Source organism: Sceloporus occidentalis, unplaced genomic scaffold (genome assembly GCF_023333645.1).
Source record: "Sceloporus occidentalis isolate IW3139 unplaced genomic scaffold, rSceOcc1.0.p SCAF_3, whole genome shotgun sequence".
Classification (NCBI taxonomy): Eukaryota; Metazoa; Chordata; class Lepidosauria; order Squamata; family Phrynosomatidae; genus Sceloporus; species Sceloporus occidentalis.
Genome location: NW_028316983.1, coordinates 185,751,692 through 185,775,796, shown reverse-complemented (window position 1 = coordinate 185,775,796; position 24,105 = coordinate 185,751,692). Strand labels below are relative to the sequence as shown.

Below are 24,105 nucleotides of genomic sequence, written 5' to 3'. Positions count from 1 at the left end.
AACAACAAAACCTTTGCTATATTTATGGCCTTGCACATCATTAATTTCACCAGTCTCTAGACACACTATGTAGCATGATTTTTTTAAAAAAAAATCTTAATGAAGCAGGATTGCATTTTTATTTTTATGTTTTTGAAATAATGAACATAAGACGATTCACTCCTGCATAATTCCATGTTAAGGTAGAAGTCTTCAAACAAGGCTGGTCTTGTTGCAGTTAGTTTGTAGGGACCACATGCATACAAAAAACAAAACTAAAGAAAAAAGAAGACCAAGACAGCAGCTTAGAAACAGGCAAGAGCTTTTTATTTCATCTGGCACAGAATTAGGCAGTCAACCCCCCAAAAACAATCTATTGAAAAGCAACAGTTATTCCCCAGGAGGGACTCAAACAAAGTTCACTAACATTGAGTCATCATTGTGCACTTCTTATTCTGATAGTGAGCACCCATTCTAAATAGACAAATCATGTAAAACAATGTTAGCTTTTGACAGCATTCTCATTTTGGTATGCCATGCTAAAATAGAGGCAACATAGCAGTAACCTCTGACAGAAGTTTCTATCTATTCCATAAACCGTGCAGCACAATGCAAAACATGTTTATTCAGAAGAAAGTTCCATTGTGTTCAGTGGGGCTTATTCTCTAATTGTATTGAACTAACATACCGAAGCTATAACCTGTATTTGTTATTTGTTTATTGGAAGCAGTTGGTATCCAATAGACTTTTCATTTTCACTTGAATTGGTTTTAAGAATCCACCCTACCAGCCACTATAAAATAACATTCCCCATATTTTAATAGCAACTATTAACCCATATGGTCTATTTTCCTAGTTTGCTTATGTACAGATAAAGTATCAAATGGTCATTTGGTTATTTGTTTTATTTGGCTGATGAAGGAAACATTTCCTGGGTGGAAATATGTTTTAATGAAATTCTTGATGCTTTATGAAGAACTGGAGGGTAATATTCAGAGAATCATGGCACACCCATCACATTAGTAGCTGCCGTAAGTTTTTTAAAAAGTCAAATTTGGTTTATTTTGGCATGCACAGAGATGATTATATTTGGATATTCTAGTCTAAAATAATACAATTTTAGGAGGGTAAAACTTCAAAGAAGTGCTGAAATTTTGTTAAATAAGTACCAGAAGAAATATGCTTGATGTGCAATTAGGAAGTCTTCAACAAGAAAGAATAATAATAATAAAAGATTGGATAAAGGCTGTTTTCTAAATTATAGCAGCAAATCTTCTGTGAAGCAGGAAGGAAAACAAACACCACAGTAACTATATCTATCATTAGGTAGGAGAGCTTACAGGTATCTGTAGGACAAGAAGAACTTGTAGCACAAACTTCTGCTCAATATTTACTCAGAAGAAAATCCCATTATGTTCAATGGTTCTTACTCCTTAGTAGTTATATTGGCAGCCTTACACAGACAACTAGCTCATCAAACCGGCATGTTAGAAACTTTGGGGAGTTGTTTAGGATTTCAGTCTTTTGCTGAGCTAGCTAAGTGTATAAACTACCCATGTGACCTTGACAGACCCAGGACTCACTTATCAGAATAAGTCCATGTTGTTATGTGAAATGGTCCCAAGAATGTCTAAAAGACAAAACATCACCTTGGCCCTGATCTAAAGCTTTTCAGGAGTTTCACTGAAACAAAGCATTTCTGGAGCTGTCTCTGGCTTATTAGGCCTACCTGAAATGGTCAACAATCCCAACATGGCCCATGTACAGGGCCTTTGGCAGGCTTATATATAAAGTCACTGGCAGATTGCTGACCAGCTTAGGATCAGAGAGAGATGTCAATTTTAGGAATCAGTAACTCTGCCTGAGGATAGATGTGCAATGCTCATTGTTTTTATGGTCATTCTGATCCTCTGATCACGCAAATTATAATGTCTACCTGTTCAGGTCCTGTGTAGATGTGCTGGTTCATACTGTCATTCTCCATGTATTTTGGCTGGGTCAACCGCTTAGCCCCTAACCTTTACCCCTGTTCCTGCTAAACACAGAAAGATGATTTGCTTCTCCAGAAGCTTTCAGGAGTAGAGATTTTTCTTTTAAACAAGTTGCAGCATTCCCTCTGCACTAACATAAATTAACATAAAAGTACCAATTTTTCAAAACTAGAAAAGGACTTTTGGGTACTTCTGCATTGTCCCCCCCCCCCCCGAAGAAATTTTGGGCAGACTATGCTGTCCCGAGAGGGTCCCAGGTACAGAATGGCCCATTCTGCCAAAGTGAGACTCTGGAATAGACTGAACACCTGAACAGGGCCTGAGGTTCCACATTTGCAAAAAACTATTGGACTGTAGCAGTTTGTATTTATGTATTTTTTTCTCTATAGATTTTTTTTCTTGATATCTATATATATATATATATAGTCTTTAAAAATATTTATTCATTTTAATCTATCCTAAATAGTCATACTTCACAGAAGCTCCAGTTCAAAAGGGAATGGACATTTGGCCTTTACCAGCAAAACAAAACTACAGATGGTCCTTTAGGTATTTCAAATGTCTATAGAATGTATTCTATTAAATTTTCTCTTCAAGAAAAATATCGTAAGTGAACTATTGATGAGTTTCTAAATCAAAACATGATTTAGCATGAAACAGACTAATTTAAGTACTTTTAAGTCTCAATGATTAGAGTGGGAAAGGATGAAACACATCCTTAATTTTTCAACTGGAATAATAATTGACTTTGTGCTGGATTGTACCTGAATAATTTGTTGAAACAATTCTCTTTTGATTTAGAATATAAAATAAAATATTTTTCAAGCTAACACGCCAAAATAGTTAACTGATCATGTTCTTAATTTAGTGTATGTGAAATACAATACAGAGCCATATAATACAGAGGAAATTAGAGGGCACCTATTGTATGTACACAGTAGTACAGAAGGTATTTGTTTACACAGCATTTCTTCAGTTTTCCTACTTTTCTACGCATACCTGCCTGAATATCATATTCTAGCCTATCAGAAGAACATCCACATTAAATTGCCTTTTCTATTATACAAATGTATTAAAGTTTGAATACAGAAAACAGGGGTTTTTTTTAGACATAGACCAATACAAATTTGGGTGCATTTACCACTTTTATTTCACAATGCAGAAACATACATTCACCATGTGTTGTGATGTGACTGACAGTGTAATGAAGACAGTATTTCTTAAATGGAAGTGATAACCAATACCAAAAAATGCTTCAGTAGGTATTCTGTACAGTTTAAGGCTTAACTCTGACCTAGATAGGAAACACTGACCCGATTTGTGAAAAGAAACATTTTTCTATGAGAAGAGAAAGAAACTGATTTTTTAAAAAAGTCATGACGCCAGACAAATACTTCTGAAATGCTAAGGAAAACACACATTTTTGTTAAAATAGTCACAGCGTACTTTATAGCATGAGGACTTGTGGAAGGGAGGCTGCAGGATTTCTAATTTGAAACTCTGAACAATGCTAAAATAATTATCTATTAAAGGTTTCAAATCAGGTAAACAAAGCACATTTTGTAAGCATTTAAATAAGATTAGAGATTCACCATTGTTTATTGGACAAGAGTAATAAAACCAGATGAAAACAAGTGTATGATTCAAGTTGTTTACTGAATAAAGTGAGTTATTGGCACATCTAATGTGATAAAATATTATACACAGTATCTATACAGCCTCTAGCGTTTTAGGGTACTCTTACCCTAAACAAAAGTTTTGCTGCCTAAGAAACCGTGATTTAGACTTTCAATAAGTGTGAAGGCATGAACTGCTTTATGTGTAGCATGAGTTCACTGTTTTATATTGTTGATGAACGTGCAGGTATGGATGGAAATGTAGTTGAGGAAAATTAAAATGCTGCTTTTTTGTAATTTGTTGCTTCATGCAAATATTGGTTTACTAATGCTGAATCAGATTGCTGTAAATGGGACAATATTTCTGCCAATGTCCTTAGTAGCAATCAAGACTGGTTCTTCCACATTGAAAATTTCCTGGGAGAAATGCAAGCCTGCTCAGTTACAACCATGACTCCATGTAGGCTTCTGTATTCCCAATGATGTGTATGATGACTTTGTAAGAAAGCTACATTATTCCTGCAGTAGAGAAAGCATAGTTAAGTTCTAGAAAGAAACTGATTTTAAAATGGATAAAATAGCTATGGTTATGTGCTACAAAAAATATGACAACGATTGCTAGTACAATTAGCTCTGTATAGCACAGTGATTTAAAACTGTTGGTAGGACTCCAGGACATCTGTTTGCCTCACAACTGCATAATTTTTCTAAAGGAATAAGCAGTATATAAAATTACAGTTTTAGTTATTTTTAAAAAAATTCTGAGCCTTTTCATGCCAGGTGTCTATTTTATATTTAAATAATGACAGCAACCAAATCAAAGCTTTTGGATAGTATGAGGTATAGATCAGCAAAGAGGTATACAGATTTTGAGTCTCATGTATGATCTATAGTATTTTCTGAAAGAAATAAATGGGAAGGATCTATGTGCTGTAGTAAAAGCACATACTGAAGGTTCTAGATCCAACCTCTGGTACGTCAAGTAGAGGGGCTGAAAAATCTGGGCATAAGACTTCAAGAGAGCAATGGCTATAATGGTGTTAGATCAGGTATGTGGTGTAAGGCAGTAACATATGGTCACAGTGGAGTTATTCAAACTGTGACAACAATAGCTGTATATGCTGTATGAAAAAGTATATCTGTAGTTGCCAGATGATATATTGGACCTTGTTGCAGGGGAGAGTCCAGGACTGGTCTGCCACCCTGTCTTGCACCCCAGGAGTCAACCTGTTCTCTGTCTTTTCTATTATTCCTAGTCTGAAAAAAGGCTACAGCAATCCATTTTGTGAGTCCCAACTCTTCACAGGTAACTTGGTTTATTAACAGTTTATAATACATATTGTTTGAAATAAAGATTATGATATCCATTCAAAGCAGAAAAGCCACACACACCCTTTCTTTTCTGTGTACTGTCAAAGCCACTGACAGATGATGGGAGTATAAAGAGCTCTTGCACAGCATGTTAGTATGCACAACATATTCTAGCACATGCATACAGTAACTGCATTATCTTCAAGATGCCTGCTTAGCCAGAATTTGTCAGCATGCCTTTATTGAATTTGAACAGACAACTAGAAACTATATTACTATCTCCTTTCAAGAAACAATGCCATTGTCAGAAACCAAACAGCCATGTAAAAACAAGGCAATAAAAACATTCACATCACCACTTATTACTCAGTAAGCTGAGAAAAAGATACAGTATAAAATAAATTTCAATCATACTTGAACAAATTTGAATTAAAATCCACAGCTCTGTTCATTATATGATAGGTTGCAGCCATTTTACTTGCAAGCTTTCTCAAACAGCACAATATTTTATAAAGAAATGCTTTCATTTCCCTATAAGCCATATGCATATGCAGTCTTCAGAATTGGAAATTACAGCGCAGCATACTGGATCGTGGCAAATGCATAGCAGCTAGCAAGCAGACATAAGCAAATGGGTTTCTTCTATTTCTCTAACTGGCATTAATAGAAGGTTGAGGTGGAGGGGAGGGAAGAGCACTGCACAACAAACTTAAGTTAAAATTTTGGAAATCCATGTTTTCACAAGATGTAGTATGAATGCCAGAGAGAATAAATAGAAAGGGTTAGAGATGAATTATGAAAGAAGAAGTGGACTTTGTCACATGCCAGCCCAAGAATGCCTGGGAAAAATCTTATCTTCTTACCTGTGGTCAATCCTCCCCATCTTCTGGTGTGATTTCTGTCTCTTTATGTACCACTACTTTGGTCACTGACATGTCAGGGTGCTGCTCTTTGGCTTCTTTAATTGCCTGAGCCAGCGCCTAGCCCAAGGAAACCACAGAAGGGCAAAAACAAGAAGGAGGTGGAACATGCATGATCAGTAGCAAGGTGAAGAGAGATTCATGATAAATTACACAATTTGCAAATGAGGAAAAGTGATTCAAAACACGAATTTTATATTTGATCTAAATAGTAAACCAATTAACTTCAATAGCATGCCTGTACTGATACTGACTTTTAGGTTTACAGTTTTAAAAAATCAGATGAATGTAGGGATAGTTTTAGTAATTTATAAATCATACCTGATCGTGATCAATGTCCGCATCACCTGTGATCACTATTCGCTTTTCAATTCTTGTCTCTGATATGCCCCCTTTCACTGTCTAAAGGAAGTAAATATTGGCTTGAAGCAAAATTATTTAAAGAAACAAGAAATAATATTCTGAACAGGCATTTATGTCAAGTGTTTAAAAATAGTTAATGGTAAAATGTATTTTACAATGTGATTTAGTAAATTCTGTTTATATAAGAATATTTTAATACAAAATTAACAGAACTACTACTGGGTGAAGTTAAATAAAATACAGCACTACACTGAATTAAAACTTTCACTCACTTGAGTAATAGTAGTTAATTATGAGTTAGGATCATCTTGTGTTATGCCCTAGCATAGGCTAAGGTTATGGTGCAATTTATTTCAAACTTACAGAAGAATCAGGGAGAGTAAAAATAGCTGCCCACATCTATCACAAATGCCTTTCTTTTTCCACTAATCTGGTATAATCTATTCATGACATTTCAGTCCTTTAGCTAATTATTGTAAAGTCCAGCAGTTAACCAAGTTCAGAAATTCAGGTTTCAGCAGTTAAAACTCAGCAAACCTTTATTCAGCAACTATAGGTCCATACCAGGGATGTTCACTGTCAGAATAACAAGTGTTAACCTTTATTCAGTAACTATAGGTCCACCCCAGAGATGTTCATTGTCAGAACAACAAGTGTTACTTCAAAACAGTTATATGGATGTTACTACAAATAAAGTCAATTCACTACTACTTGTTTGTTGCCTATGGGAAGCAGGCTGATGGCTAAATGCAAGACTGTTATATATAACGTACGGTAACATAAATGATCCTTTTCATTTAAACTGAATGAAAATAGAATGTCTACACTGTAAAGCCTTTCCCTACTCAGGTAAAGGTAGTCCCTTGACATGAATGTCTAGATGTAACTGACTGTAGGGAGTGGCACTCATCTCCGTTACTAAGCCAAAGAGCCAGCATTGTCCAAGGACTGCTCTGGTGCTCATGTGGCCAGCATGACTGCACCAAACGCTGTTACCTTCCCACCGAAGTGGTACCTTTATCTTCTTGCATTTGTATGCTTTCGAACTGCTGGAACTAGTGACAGAAGCTCATCCCATTATACAGCACTATGGCCTTGAACTGCCAACCTTCTGATCTTCCTATAATCAGAATTGGCATCTTAACTACAAAGCCACCGCATTCCTAACAACAAGTGTAAGCAATGCCTAATTTAAACCACACATAATTTTAAATTATTGGCTGGTTAATTGCTTGTTCATTACAAACTCAAAACAACACTGGTTCTCTTATTTCCTATATTGTCCTCTCCTTGTTCCTTTTGCCAGTTCCTTTCCAGAAGAACCACCTTGGGTAGTCTCAAGTCAAGCCTTCTTGTTTTTTGTTATCATACCACCCATGGATGCGATAACCACTTCCTTACAATAGTTGCTTCATTGCATTTCCCATCACAGTATCTCAGCACAAAAACTCTCATTGCACTGTCTTTGCACTAAAATCATGACAAGCAAGATGCAAGATCCAGCTCCTGACGTTTATAAGTGCATTTCACTTTTTGAATTGACTATTCTACCTTTGAATTCCATTCTAACTCCCAACATTCCTAAATGGGAAAGGCTTTATAGTGTAGACATTCTATTTTCATTCAATTTAAATTAAAAGGATCATGTATGTTACCGTATGTTATATATAACAGTCTTGCATTTACCATCAGCCTGAATCCCATAGACAACAAACAAGTAGTAGTGAATTGACTTTATTTGTAGCAACATCCATATAACTGTTTTGAAGTAGCCCCATTTGCCTCTCCAAGTTGTCAGGAGTTTAAAAATGTATTATTCCTATGACTCTGCATATTGGAGCATTTACTTACTCTTCACGAAAATGTAATTTGTGGTTGCCAGTAGTAACCATATTTGTGAAGTCTTGCTTGCCTGAATCCAGGATAACTAAACAATACAAGACTTTCTGCTGAATGACTGCAGACAAGTGCTGCATAATAAGCAGTCCAGGAACAAGATATTTGAAGGATTAATTCATTCTTCATGCACCTGCTCATCAATTGTCATGTCCACAGGCCCTGCTTTACATTCTTTCTCCACAGAGAAGACTGGCAGAGGTCTGAGATATAGCTTTTTCAGTGATGGTGCCCAACTGTGGATGCAGCCAACAAATGCTGTGTGTGCAACTGGCTTCATTCTTTGTCCACCTTCCTCACACAGGGAAGAATATGAAAGAATGAATTCCATTCATCTTCTTGGATGCCACTTCCTGGTGCCAGCTGAGTCTTGATTTCAGGACTCACCAGCTCCTGAACCTGTTGACTGGCTGTGCATCTGGCTTTAAGCAATATTTGTCATCCTGATTGGGACAGTGAGTGATACATGAAAGAAAATACTTGCAGTTGTCTATAAAAAACTATTAATCTGGAAGGCAAAGGAGCCTGGAGTGAACTTTGTGGCCTATCTGGAAAACTACTGGTAAGAAGTAACCTTTCCCTCCAGTTAGAAATGAAAAGTGGTATGAAAGTCTTTTTATAAACATCCCAACTTGTTCTGTTTACTTGTCTAAGTCAGACTTGGGATGGATAACAGTGCTTTTCCTCTGCTCATCTTCCTTTTTATATTAAGCCAAACTTGTATTTCAGAAACAAGTTTCAGAGACACTTACTTTGGTAATATGTGTTGTAGTTGTAGTACTGGTAGTTTCTGATGTGATTGTTTGTGCACTCATTAGAACTCCTGGTTCAGAGTCAGCACTGGGATCCCCCTAAGGAAACAAGACATAGAAACAAAGTATTGTGGAAAAAATGTTAAAGATGTGGTGATATTATTGTATAGTTTGGGGAAAATCCATTTTAACCTTGGATTTAAAAAAATAAATTCTTAGTGTAGCCAAAACACACACAAAGTGGCCAACTGTTCAATAATGAGAAACAAATTGAAAATATATCATGGAGCAAATGACCTTAGGGTTGTTTTCATAACAGCAAGCTATGATACAAGTTGCATGTTATCTGTGCAAGGGCCTTCAAGTCGCCTGTCGATTTATGGTGATACCATAAGGTATTTTTAGGCAAGAATGCTCAGGTAGTTTTGTCAGTTTCTTCCTTTGAAATACAGCATACAGCACCTACTATTCGTTGGTGGTCTCCCATCCAAGTACTAACTAGGACTACCAAATTCTAATCCTGAAAAACTCTGACAACCAGTCTTTGAAAAATGTGATATGAAACTGTGACATTATGAGAACTGAAAAAAAGAGGTTTATATGCCACTGCCCTATAATTCTTCAGCATATTTGCATCAGAATTTCAATACTAGTTACAAGAATGTTTGCAAACAATAAGAATGGGTTCCTGTTAGGATCCTCATTGGGGAAAATTATACTGGAAGCTGTTTAGACCAAATCCAATGTAATTTTGTACACAAGCCATCATGGCCTTTTGCTATTCCCTGCATAGTCTGTATCTTATCTTTCATAACATCTGCCCATATTATGGTCAGATGTCTTCTGCTCATGTCTTCTGTGTAATCCTTACCTCAGATGATTCATAGGTAATGGTTTTTGTCTCAGTGTGAACAACGGGGATTTCCTTCACAGAAATTTCCATCTTCTCCCCACCTGAAGAAACACTGCCAAAACTGATTGTTTCAGTCTTCACAATTGGTGACTGTTTCAATGAAAAAAGTTAATTGTAGGACTCACTGAAGTGGTTAGGTGTTAAATATAGAACTAATGCACTATTACGTTTCTTTATACAAAAACAAATTCACCTACATATTAACGGCACTTTAGAATAATAAAGTGGTCTAAATCAGTGCTGTATTTATGGAGCACCACCTCTAGAAAGCTGTGACACTGTTCAACTTAATTTTCACTTGATTATAATCCAGATTCATATATGTATGTTTTCCTTTAAACAGTATCCATATGATCAAAATATGTTAAGATTTTATAAATGGCAATCTGGGAGATAGGGAATTCCTATTAATGAATTGGGAAATCTATACAGTACAGACAATTCTCAGCTTTAACATGCAGAGGGGGAAAGCCTGTTGCCTAGATAAAATAAAACAATACTTTCCATGGAACGCCATGCAACATCCTTGTCCTCTAGGAAGATCTAGTTACTAATCATGGTGGCTATGTATTAGGTCTAGTACTGGAGACAGTATGCATTGTATAGCAATTGATGGGAAAACACATGTGGGAGGGTGCTATTGCACTCTTGCTTTTGTATTTCCCTTAGGCAACTACTTGGCCACTGTTTGAACAGAATGCTTGACAAATGTGGCTTTGGTATAGCTCTTCTTTTTGCTCTTAAATTTGTAATAGCCAACATGGTTAGCCACTGATCATCTGCAGCACTATTCGTTGTTGTTTATGAACTGTATGATGCCAAAAACGTTCATTAAAAATGAAACTAGTTACTAGACTGCCATGCAAGGATGGAAAGGTGCATTGTTTTACATAAGACACAGATGTGTATATTCTGGCACAACAAAACCATCTATGGAGGAATCCTGCTGACATAGCATATGCTATCACATGTATTCCCATTCACAAACATACAGTATTTGTTGCATGCAACTGCATTCATGTGTGGTGTAAATGCTGCTTTTCTACACAGAAGTCATCCATATAAGAAAAAACTGCACACAAAGTTGTCTTAGGATAAGAAACAAACTGTTCACGATAACAGTTTTGCTGCTAATGTGTGCTTAATAAGTCATTAGTAAATTAAAAATAGTACATTAATTTATGCTTTATGCAGATTAGCCTATTAGATATTAATTACCTCAAAAAGAGGTTTTCTGTCTTGCACATCCAAAACATGGGCTGTTGTACTCTGCTTCTCCTCCACATGCTCATGAGAAACAGCAGCAGTTTCCTCCAGTTTGGTTACAGCTTTTTCAGCCTCCAGCTTTTTTTTCTCTTTAGCCCCCTCAGTCACAGCAGAACCCTCCTTCCCTTTGATGCTAGAAGCCACATGAGATTTTGCCTGTGCTGTAGCATCCAGCTGAACAGCAGCCAATTTAGCAGCATCCCCACTTGCATGCACATTCATCACATGTCTCTCCTCCACCATTACGGTTTCCTGCACAACCTTCTTTATGGCCTCCTGTTGCTGTTGCTTCTGGTCTTCCTCTGGCTTCTTTTCTCTAGGATGTATCTCCTGACTTGACTTTGCTTCTGTTCTCTGCAGGGAAAATAAGTTCATATCAAAGGCTAGTGTGGTGTATAAATACATCACCAAAGAATATTACACTTGGCCTTATGTTGATTTCACTTGCATCTGTTATACAAGGTGTTTGCCTGAGTGCTCAAAAACTGAATAGAGATAAATGTGAACAAAATGATATGCAATGTGCCCTTATAAATACTAAACTCCAGTGCATGTTCAATATGCTAAGCAATTCAGGCAGAAAAACTAAAAAGCAAACTGATTTTTTTTTCCTGAGATGTTTATGTGTCTAAATCTAGAAGGGGAAAATTCCCAACATGCAGATTCTGAGAATGCTTATGAATGTGAGTTCAGCACATTTATGTGCAAAATAATAAGGAAAGCCCACCAGTGCTACCAATACTCCCCAGACCCATTAAGATAAAACCATTAAAATCTAAAGATGGAATCAAATGGCCACCTGCGCCCAGCTATGTGAAGTAGATGTAACCCCTCCTATGAACTCAGTTGGTTTTCTTGCAGACTCTATTAAAGTGAAGATATCAGAACCATCCAAAGTTTTTTCACCGGAGAGTTGTTTTTTCTAAATAGACAGAGAAATGTAGAGTCACACATATACACACACAGAGAAAGAGAAGCAGACAGACACACATATAGATTATGTTAATTGACAAAAATAGAGACGAAGACAAAGGAAAGGAAGAAACGTGGCAGGGATAATAGGGAAGAAAATAATGGGAAAATAAATTAGCACAAGTCTGTAATGACTATAAGCAGTAATCTTTTAAAAAGCATAGTTGTTAGCACTAGGATTTTGCTGGTCTTGTGAAGCATTGTACCCTTCTAACACAAGCAACAGCAGCATATCACATTTCAGTAATACTGATTTTTTAAAAAGTTTAAAAGCCTAAAAATGCCTGCTTTGTACTGTGTTAATCGACTTAAAACCATGAGGAAATAATAAAAAGCTGGATTGGCTGTTGTCAACATAAAGCCAGGCAGCAAAAGGACCAAAAGCCAGGGTAGTGAGGGTATTGCCTTAAGAAGTCATGCTTTTATCTTTAAACTGTGGCAAAGTTGCATGTTACCACTACTCTTGAGGCTGATGATTCAGTAACATAGTGAGCAGTAGCAATGGTAAAGGGTGGTTCTCTGGAATATTTCCATTCAGATATACTCTTATCTTTCTGGCCAAATGCCTCTCCTTTTAGTCTTTCACTTTCCAGGTGTCTTTCAGCTCTGGTAATCTGCATACTCCCTGCTGCATCATGGAACTGCAAATCCTGCTCCATCTTTATCATCTTCTTCACACTTTCCTCTTCAGGACTCTGCAGCCGGGAATCTGCCTCTTTAATAGGTGTCAATGATTCAGATACCCTTCTTTTTGTATCAGATAACCTTCTGGCTTTTTCATCAGTACCTGGTTCTAGAATTTCATATTCTGCTACCACTGGAATGATTTTCACGGATTCTGGCACTGCTCTTTCCATTTTTTGAAATGCTTCAAGAGATGATGGCACACTTTTTTCTCCCTCTTTTACTTTAGTGGTCATGGTAACGATTTTCCCAGAGACAGTATCGTAGGATTTCCCCAAGGTGTACATTTTCTGCTTATTGTCATCTTTTGATTGCAATTCACCTTCCAAGTCCTCAAAGCTCTGTATGTCAGTGGTACTGGTCTTTGAAAGATCAGCTGAGATGTCACCAGTTTTACTGCTCACAGTCATTACTTTGTATGTCACAATCGTTTTCGATTCACCATCAACTACCTCAATGGGTACTTTGTCTACAATAACCCAGTCCTCAGTGCCCTATATTTGAAATATAAAAACTAAATTAGAACAACTAATTGTTTACCTGTGTGCCAGGAAACTGACATATAATATATGTTAGGAAATTATGGTAGCCATCTTGAAAACAAATACATTCCGGGTCCTTTGGTAAACCTGAAAATATCTTAATCATTTTAGCTGTACAGCCGTACGAGGTTGTAAGAAACTAAACTAGGCAATTTTCATTTGTTTACAATTTTTAAAGTGTAAACAATGTCATATATTTCAAAAGCTCAGTCCCAAACATGCATCCCAGTCTAGTTGCACTTATCTTCAAATAAAAATATTTAAGGGTATTGCCAGGTGAACAGCTTCTAGCATTACCAGTCTAAAGTAACTGCACATCTATTTTATGTTTAACTCCTTAAATATTTTTTGTGGGAAGAAAAAAGATGGAAGAAGCAATAAGGAAACTATGAGAGGAGGTTTACAAGTAGAAGATGATGACATTTAGATCCCTTGCAAAAATCTACATTTTAGGCAGGTGATACACACTGAACATTTTGGAAGCACAGCAAGGATCAGTAGTACACATTACAGTAGAGTCTCGATTATCCTACATAAACGGGAGGACTGATAGTCGGATAGCTGAAAATGTTGGATAATCCAGAGGGCGTGTTTGGGGGCTAAAAAGCTATGACCATAAAAATAAACATGTACAGTATCTAATGCATATTTTCATCATGTGTACAATGGGAGATTATTCATGAAGAAATTGAGATTGGATCAGAATCCCTACAATATAGAGGGTGCCTTTCATCTGCCCCTTACCTCCAGAGTGACCTCTATATTTCAATAGGGAGCTGTATGATGGGAAGGGGGAAAAGTTTCAAATCTCTGTTGCTGCATCCTAAAACATTATGTGCTATCTGGATTGCCCTCTCCCCCTTAGCCCAAACCTTGTGTGCCTCTGCTCTACTAGATGCTCATCAGCTTTTTCAAACCATAAAGGGGAATTCACTAAAGAGAATTGTTGATTAGATTGTATTTTTGCCAAGGAAGATGCATGCATTTTAAACGTTAAATGAGAGGATTCTAGTTGAAGCTGCAAGGGAACAAATCCTAAGCAGACTTTTCCAATATGCTTTCTAGCATTCTGCTCCAGAATTCCACCTACTACTGATACTTTGGGCATGTGTTTATCAAAAGAAATGTGATATGCTTATTAAATCAGTGCCACAAAATGTAGCCACTTAGAATGCATGCTTCTTTATTTTACCTGAGAATCAAGGAATGTACTGCTTTCCTTCTGTAAAAATATACGCTTTTCAGATTTTTCTCTTTCTTCTTTGGTCTGATGAATAAGAGGGATTGAGGAAGTGTAAATTTTTAATAAGAACATGTGACTTAATAAACAGATGGTCTGATATGTAATTCATAGCATAATAATAATAATAATAATAGGTTTTATTTATATACCGCCCAATCACTGGGAATCCGAGCGGTTTACAATAGAGGGGATAACAGACAGTTATCATACCTTTTCACTTTCTAATATCATCTCATATGAGCATAATATAACTCATTGAGCTATTTTATTTGAAATAAAGGTAAATAAGAGGGTTCAACTTGCATTTCAAACAAGTGACAGAAGCTTATACAGAATTCGCGGTGTTGATTTTATCACTTATTCCGGGGTCATAGGCATATCTAATTCTGTAGTGAATTGAGCTACCAGTTTCTATACAGTGCCTTTATACTCTCCTGTAATTTTGGGCGGAGAAAGGTTCAAGAGGAGTCCCTAAGCTTACAGCTTAGTCTGTAAATACTTGATACCAGCTGATAATTACTCTTGGGGCTTCTGTACAGAATCAACATAGGAGAAAGGAAATAATGGGAAGCCTGGTCCCGTAAAATATTTCAGCCCTACTCTTTATTTTCAGTTTTTATTAAACACAGGCAATTGTTAGCCTGGGAAGGTTTAAGAAAAATAGCAGTATGCTACCTAATTCTTCATTAAGTTATAAGGAACACTGAAATAATGTGAAACTTGTTTGGCTACTTGCATATTTGTTTTGTCTGCTCTATCATGACAACCTCCCTTTCCTCATGGCCTTTATGGCTCTCTTTCCAATGTTGCGATGCTAAAAGTTTCTATTCAGGGTCATTTTAGCATGTGGAAGCTCAAGATTTTTTAATATTATCATTTTCATTTGATTTACTTTTCATGATGGAGGTAGAAATTGTGCTAGTATAGAATTAGACAGAGTGCATGCTTTAAAAATGGCTGTTAACAATAGTAGGTGACATTGTCTCTTGCAGAAAGAGTAATATAAGCTGAAAAAGCCTATTTGGAGTTTTAAAGCATTTATATTCAACTTGTAATAAACGGTGGAGTTTTTTATACCTCCCCCTCCAGACTAATTTGTTCTAGAATGAAAAAAGTCAGTCACTAATACTAGTCTTGTATAGAACACAGTGAGAAAGAAATTCTGGAATAGGAATTTGAATCTTTGACTGATCTGTGACCTGTGTATCCCCTATGAATTTGTTTGTAGCAACAGGTAGAATTATAAACTTCTCCCATCTTTTTGATACCCACCTACCAAACAAAGGTTTTCAGTTTCAAATTTTTAACATAATCTCATTATTTTATAAACCTAAATTAGTATTTTAGCAAACCTAACTATGGGCCCGAACAGACAGGCCAAAATAAAGGTGCTTTGGGTCACTTTGGAGGTATGCTGTTTAAAGGACAAACACATCTTAAGAGGCCAGAAGCTGCACCAAAGCTGCATTCTAGTCCTTAGGACTGGAGCGTGGCTTTGGTTCTGCTTCCGGCCTCTTAGGACGCATGTTCCATTTAAACAGCATACCTCCAAAGTGACTCGAAGCAGTTTTATTTTGGCCTGTCTGTTCAGGCCCTCCATTTCTCATAATAAAAAATTAAACCTAGATAGTCTATCATGGTCTCATCACTTCCTTGGCTTTCTGAAGCTGGAAGACAGAAAATTAAGCACTCACATCTTCAGGCACAAGTGGTTCAATCATAGGAGCTTCTTCATGTCTTGCAGCAAGCCGTACTGGTGATGTTGAAAGTCTTTTCTCCCATTCATTGGTCCCTGAGGTATCTGTGGAGGTTTCCAAGAATGTCCTTTTCAGCTCACTTATATTTGTCTGGTGTTTCATCATGTCCTCTTGGTTTTTATCTAGTTCCTGGGAGGAGGTGGGGAGAAAAGGGAATGCAACATTTTGTAATATAGGCTATCTAAACTGACAGGATGCAAAAAAATCAAACCATTTAAGTTAGTCAGCAAAAGAAGACTAGAGGGTTTAAGTCTCACAGCACTAACACAACACTCTTGGGAAACTGTAGTGCTCTGAAGGATACTTGCATAGAAACTCTTAGGACACTTCACGCATTACACTCTGGAAAACCAAGTGTACGCTCATAAGGAATCTGCAGCCAATGACAGCTCCCTTATTAGTGTAACTGCTTTAAAAATGTATTTGCAAATGGAAGTTTACTGAATTCATACTTTTTAATTTTACTTGTACAAGGGAAACATTTTCAGAGTACATTTTAAAATGCAATGTATAAAGTGGTCCTTAGTCAAAGTTCACACACATTCTAAAAACTACCTGGTAAAGAGAATTAAAAAAAAAATCTACATACAAACACAACAGAGTCCTAAAAACAGTGTAACAAAAGAGTCCGAGGTTTAGAAGAGAGATTGCTTATTAGGAAGTGAGAATACATATCTCATGCATCATAGTGCAGATTCACAGCTTAACATATAACAGATATACATTACATGCACTGGTATATACCAATACCAACCTCTAACATAAGATTACTATGTTTGATATACACATTTTCACCCTTTATGCGCTTAATCAGACTATTCTGAAAAAAGTGAAAGAGAAAGGGAAAAGTAAGGGCAACAATACTGAAAGGATACAAAAGACTGCTCTGGGGCAGTACTGATGAATAGTGTGCCAAGGAGAAAAGAACCAACAGTTTAGTTACAAAAATACACACAAACCATTATTTCACCTACCTGTGTCTTGAGATCACCATCTTCTTCCTGATCAGACTGTTAATACAAGATAGATTTAAAAACATGATCTCATCACTAAAAAGGATTTCATTGACTAAAATATTATAATAAACATTCAGACAGGTAGAAACCTTAGTCCATTTCAGCATAACAATAATTTTAAAATGAGTCTTGTGAAACCTTTCAAACTGGCAGATTTATTTCACAGTGCCCTTTCATAATTATGATCCACTTCCTAAGGACTGGTTGGAACCAGTTGCCTAATGTTATCAAAAGGGCTGGTTAGCACAAACCTTCTGGCAAATACTATTTCTGACTCATGGTGACCCCTATCATGGGCTTTTCTTGACAAGATTTGTTCAGAGGGAGTTTTCTTTTGTCTCCCACTGAGGCTGAGAGTGTGGTTTGCCCAAAGTCACCCAGTGGGTTTCCAGGTTTAGTCAAACACTCACACCACTACACCATATTGGCTCTCTATTGCTTGATATGTTCTCATTTAATCAGTCTTTATTCAGAACCACGAAGACTGGAATCTTATTTTATTTTTAGGGGAGGAACCACAGCTCAGAGACACCTAGGACTTAATTTATACTCAAGGCATATCTGGAATGGCTTGGACTTAATCTCTTAGTCTTAAAGTTGCCACACAAATCTTTTTTCCTTCCCTTTTATAACAATGCTAGTCTTATATAGAGATCTTACCACACATCATTTTAGCAATCTTTGAGACAACTATAGGGGTATGCAGGGCATTGACATAGGGCAATGAAATTTTAAACACTTACAATAATATTACAGTATTTCAAAGGTATATAAGATTAAGCAGAAAGCAAAGCAACAAGCTTTTAATAAAATGCTAGACTCTCAGTTAAATGTAAAAAGACACATAGTTTACAGAGTTTTGTTGAATTCTTCATAGTACCATTTTATTTTGCGACAGGGTTTAAAATATTAAAATAATACTAAGACAAAATGCTGCAAAGGAACATTTAGCAGCATAGTTAATCGTATTTGAGCTGTACAAAATTAGTGCAATTCCTAGATTAAGAAGGAATTTTAAAGATGAAGAGTATTATACTGATTACATAAAGTAAGCTACAGTTCAGAGATGGCCTGGAAATGCCACCATGCTCATTATTATGGTCTATACGTTGCTACTAATTGCTTTTCTATAATAAAGAAAAATGAAGACTGAGCTGTCAAAAAAGCTTCATACTTTAGTGTGCACATACCCAAAACATGCCAGACTGATAGAAGCAACTTTACTTCTGAGTTGCTAGGGAATAACTGGATTTATCAGGGGCAGAAAGAAGCACACCCTTTCCCAAGTACAATCCTTTACTTTGGTATGTGACAGTGAATCTCAGATTAGGACATTGTTCTGAATGAAATTATTAACTCCATCAGGGGATTTCAAAAGTGTAATAGTTGTGTGTGTGTGTGTGTGTGTGTGTGTGTATAGAGGTTTAGTTTCATCAGGACAATAGTTGAACACTTCTTGACTTAGAGACAATGCAGATAAATATGAAAAATCTCCTCCTTGGTGCAATTAACTGGTACTGAGGGGGAGTTCTGTTACACATCAATGGGAGCTTTTCCCTTAAGGCTAACTGCAGCGCTGTGTTTTGTCAGGAATGTACATGGTCAGGGAAGGTTTAACCTGCTCTTCTCACCCCCACACTGAGTAAAAATTAAAAAAAGAATTCCCTAACATAGTTGGAAGCTATGCATTTTGTCTTTCATAAAGTTTAACCCTGAGTGGTGTGGTCCTCACTGACAGGAATCCTACAATGAAGACCATGTGTTTGTGTATGCATGAGTGGACTCAATCCAAAATGCATATTCTGACTTCACTCATGCACAGCTCATTATGATGACAGGCATTTTGCTTGTGTGTTATACACAAGCATTCCAGCAACTGAATACAAAAGGTTACATAGAATCACAAAGGGCATATGTCCACTGGCTTTAATTTCTAAAATTCAGCTAGCGGAGCCTGAGCATTTTCTAATCCTGACTTTGTTTGTTGGAGTAAAAGACCCTGCCTATGTGTCCTTCCAGATGTTGGACCGCAATTCCCATAAGCACAGGGAATGTACAAAAACACCTGGAAAGTCACAGCTGCACACGCCTGATTTACACAAAGATTTTTTAATAAAATACAGTACAGTGGGCCTACTGCATCTGTAGGCTAGCGAACTGTAGATTGGAGCACCCATGGCTTCACGTACGCCATATTATTCAATAATGGCACATGTACACTGATGTGAATGCATGCACATCACCACCTATTGAAGAATATGGGGAACAACAATCCAACTTTTCCCATCTGCAGGAGGGCCCACAATCAAACCCCTGTGGATGGGAAGAGTCAACTATACAAATCATGCATGTATTGTGAATTCTGACAATAGAATCCAAGTCCAAATACAATATAAACAGTTATGCTGAGTTTCATTAATGAATATACACAGCACTGTAATGTACAGGATTTGATGTGTGGTACATGATACAGTCTTTGACAACTATTAATAGTACAAACCTCTGTGGCAGTGGTTTCACCATCAGCTGCAGTATCTGTCCTTTCGCTGTCAGTCTATTTTGTGATACAAATAATCAGGTTCCAGTAGGTAAGCAAGATAAAAAATAAATCCAATTTGTAAGTAAACACAAGCCATGGGGTGATTGACAAAGTCTACATCTCTGCAAACTGCACCTGAGTTGCTTTTCAAACTACTGACAATTTAAAAGAAGCAAAATCAGAAATAAACAGACCAGACTCAGAGGAAGGCTCAAGGTATACTGTACAAAATATATGGCTTTTGCATTGAAGCTTTATTAGCCAAATAAAATGTTTTTTTGGGGGAAAGTATCTACTTGGAGCTTTTAATTCTTCTGAGGAAAGCCAGGTGGCTTTAAGAAGAAACAAAAGTTGTAAAAGCAGACGTCTCCCATGTACTCCTTTACTGAAAAATTACAAAAAAAGTCAAAATTGTGTTTGGGAAGAAAAAAGATATAATTTTGTTTTTATATGTATAAAACTACTTTAACAGTCACCTGACTTTCAGCCCCTCATTTGTACAGGTTTTATTTTCCTCACATATAAAATGGCTATAAAGCTGTCTGCATTACTAATAGAGGTAAAACAAACATGGTTAAACAACAGAATCTGCTACAACATGCCTTTGAGAGAATTACAATCATACAAACATCTGTAATCGCTCAGGCATAGATTCTGGTAACTAATTAATTCCAAAACTGTAAGGAAATATTAAACCAAAATAAAGGCAATAGTTTACATTCCAGATTACAAAACATGACAAAAATATTTTAAAAATAAAAGAATACTGACATTTAGTTGATACAAATGATCAAAGTGAAACAAATCACAGCATTATCCATTTTAATCTATTGGTGATGTAGAATATATGATAAATACCTAAACAATTAATCATGCCTCAAAACGAACTACAGTGTACAGGTAGAATTAATGTAAAACTAATTACTAAGTTATTGAGGGTGGGCTTGCATAAACCTCTCATTTAAAAAAATCTTGTAAATTTAACATTTAAAGGCAATTCAATGCCATATAGAGACTCCAGTTTCAACAGTACAGATTCTACTAGTATCACTAACACATCCACTGGTCACAAACAGGGCATGGCTATAAGACTGTGTTCATTACTGATGGCCCTATGACAACTGTGTGGGGATTGTATTGGGATCTAAGAGAGATCTTGAAAAAAAGGTACAGAACCTTTTCCCAAATCACAGGAACTAACAAGTATATAGCAATTTATAGCTGAATAAATATGAAACCACATGGGTTGCAAATAGCATGCAATACAAAATATAACAAAATATAGTTTTTATAAGAAAACAGGTCTATTGGGAATGACAACATTCAGGTTAATACTTGTTTTGTGCATACATTTCTTCAGATACCTCAGCAGCCTTTTTCTAATACAGGTGGGCAATTGCAAAAGGGGCAGGAAGAGGAGTTTTGAATCTGAAGAAGTATATATGCATGGCAACTCTTGCAAGAATTGTGTTATTTCCAGTAAATGTGTTTTCTTAGAGAAGTTGTGATATTTTGTTGCATTTCCTATTACAGACTTATTGCAACCTATGTGTAGTTGGCTTAACATTTATTCAGTTGTAAGCCCATGGTACAAGTTACATGCTTTTTAATTCCTCTGATTTGTTGACCGAATGTAACCTTGCCCTTATCGATTTAGTCTACAACATTTCCCCATTCAGTCAAATCACTATAATAGGTTGGGAAACAAATGCAGGTTGATCACAGAGCCACAGGGCAAGTTGTCTTCATGGAGCAGGTGTCATTCACAGAATCAGAGAGCGTCTTTATTATCTCAAATCCGCTTAAATATAGGGTTGTACTCCCATGCCAGTCACCAATCTGGACAAACCAGACAGTATTCTAAATGTATGAACATGCTAAGTATCTTTCTTTTGTGTTTTGAAGTAATAGATCCCATACCTCCAAAGTTATGGCATTTTAGATTTATAAAATGTATTACAAAATGTAAAGGACTACTGATGCCAATAATAGTGTGTTTTATATTGATGGGGAGGGGGATGAGATTTTCTCTGGGAACAGGTGATGTTAACTCTTCATCTTGCACATCACTTTTTGAGCTCATTAGATCTTCCCATACCTGCTATTTTTTCAAGAACAAAACTATACATTAAATGCATATAAATTTTGAACAGATTCATTACTTTGCATCTTTCACATTTGGAAGAATACCTGGTCTATTAATGCAGCAATATGAGGCAGCAGAATTCTATATCTGTTCACACAGGATGCTATTCTGGCTGTGTTTTCATTTGAAAAGCAAAGCAAAGCAAGCAAAATAAGTACTTGGATGGGGTCTACTTTTTCTTTTGGTTGCTTACATTAACTGCCCAGTATGGATATAGAGTCTTATAATATTAGTTCTCTTTAATATAAATTAAAGACACAAGATCTATAGGATCTCCAATAACTGAAAGGGCTGCAGCAGGGAGCTTTTCTATGAGTACATGATTTCTGTAGTCCGGACTGCACAAGATACCCATCAAGTATCAAGAGTATATGGACACACACTTTTTTCACATTATGCTTTAAAATATATGCCATCAAATGTTTTCCTCTAGATTAAGATAACATTCAGACATATTTGAAATCTGCCATTCCTTGAAGCCCCAGGGCTCACAAAAGTGGCACTATATGGCTACATGTGGGCGTCATGATTCCCATGCTACATTTATGATCGAGTTGTACTACCGGCTGTGTTGCTAATTTTCCAAGGTGATATTCAGTGGCTACTTTTTGGGCCAAATAGATCTGCATAGAACTACTGCATTTAGATATGATGCTACCAATCTAACTAAAAGCACTGGCATTTAGTAATAAATCCTGGGGCTGTTAGGGAAACGGCTGTTTTGCTGATAGTCAACTTAAACAATATTGGGATTCTTTTTTGGGGAGGTACTTAAGGAAAAATACAGTATAAAACAAATTTAACTTGAGAGTAACTGGCTACAATCTCACATACACCTACATGAGAGGTGAATTCAATTGGATTTATGTCTCAGTAGAAGTGTATAAATTGCAGCAATAGTGAATTCATGTATAAATGCTTAAAATATTTCCACAGGTAGGTACAAAATACTCATTGTAACTTTTTAAAAGGCCCCTCTTATTATGTGGTCATACCTCTGTCAGTACTCGATTTTGCTTTCTTTTGTTAAAGTAGGATTAACTATCGTGCTAAATGTGCTACACTAAGTGGCCTAAACAGACTGGAGTAGGGGTTAAGTTAATTACCTCCATAGTGCAGAATGCAGGTATCTTCTGCACTGCGTACATTCCATAATAGGAAAATAGTTTATGCATCAAATCATGCCTTTCAACTACCTCTGATTTTGTTGGCATTCTTCATTCCCTATCTTCTCTTTATTAGCCTGAAAAATTCTCATCTGTTTATACATCCCCATAGTTATTCTTACATTAGGGCCCCCCTCTCAAATGCAAAACATTTATCTCTACAAGCTTTACATGTGTACCTGCTGGGTGGGGGGCTGCATAATATTACTCATAACAACCCTCCAGTTGTCTATAAAGTCTGTTGATGTGGTTTTGTCCTTATAGCTATACTGTCAGTCAATTGAAACAATAATCAAATTGCTTAATTGCCAGTGCTTAAATACTTGCTAAGACTGAAAATGCAAAAGGCAGAGTTATTACAATAGTAAAGATAGTAAGAAAAAGTGGAAGAGTGAAATTAAATCTTAAGGACTCCTAAGAAAAGTTCCACCCCCCTAGGGGCAGGAAGTTCAAACGATAATCACTGACCACCTTGAATTTTTGAATGGTTTACTACTGCTGGAACTACCAGAAAGAGATGGTCTTTCCAAAGAAAATTTAAAACAGCTTTAAAAACAAAAAGGTCCAGCCACATGTCGTCTATCTTGTGATAATAACTGCTGTGTTTTGTTTTGCTGATGTAATGCAGACATGCCCAAGTTGAAAATAAAGTTTCATGCAATGTGTCCAACAAAAGAAGCACCCTGGATTAGGCACAAGTCTGTGTAAAGTACTGTAGAAGAAATGGTTCTGGGATAGCCTTAGTGCTAGTTCTAACATAATTCCATAATCTGAAGCTACATTAGCAAGCTCTTATTTTTCCACATTTCCCCTTTCTCCTTGACCCTTTCCATACTTCAGTTCTATTATTTCTGCTTTACTGAAAATCATTTACAGAAAACTTGAACTCACAAACTATGGTTTGTACTTGTCCCCCATAACAGGCTTGACAACTAGCTTCAGACCATGGTTTGTAATGCCTGTTTTGGATGATAAACATAAACCACAGTGTGCCACAATATTTGCAGTGAAGTAGAACTAACTGACGTGAAAT

The 24,105-nt window shown here is 36.5% G+C and overlaps 1 protein-coding gene across 23 annotated transcripts in view; it reads right to left on the bottom strand.

Moving 5' to 3' along the window:
* Window positions 1-297: 297 nt before the first annotated feature.
* The window catches only part of EPB41L3 (erythrocyte membrane protein band 4.1 like 3), a 119,574-nt gene continuing 95,766 nt past the window's right edge, over window positions 298-24,105 (bottom strand). For 7 of the 23 annotated variants that reach the window (XM_089517076.1, XM_089517084.1, XM_089517078.1 and 4 more), the window contains 12 exons: window positions 19,722-19,775; window positions 17,180-17,215; window positions 16,143-16,334; window positions 14,398-14,472; window positions 12,435-13,157; window positions 11,807-11,929; window positions 10,960-11,361; window positions 9,700-9,831; window positions 8,829-8,927; window positions 6,139-6,219; window positions 5,761-5,877; window positions 298-4,105 (listed from right to left, as the gene is read on the bottom strand). In XM_089517076.1, the coding sequence (XP_089373202.1) occupies window positions 5,767-5,877; window positions 6,139-6,219; window positions 8,829-8,927; window positions 9,700-9,831; window positions 10,960-11,361; window positions 11,807-11,929; window positions 12,435-13,157; window positions 14,398-14,472; window positions 16,143-16,334; window positions 17,180-17,215; window positions 19,722-19,775 (2,028 nt within the window). In that variant the 3' untranslated portion in view covers window positions 298-4,105; window positions 5,761-5,766. Of the gene's footprint in view, window positions 4,106-5,760; window positions 5,878-6,138; window positions 6,220-8,828; window positions 8,928-9,699; window positions 9,832-10,959; window positions 11,362-11,806; window positions 11,930-12,434; window positions 13,158-14,397; window positions 14,473-16,142; window positions 16,335-16,959; window positions 17,026-17,179; window positions 17,216-19,721; window positions 19,776-24,105 lie in introns of all 23 variants that reach the window. The other 16 variants (XM_089517091.1, XM_089517096.1, XM_089517094.1 and 13 more) reach the window with 10 other exon arrangements.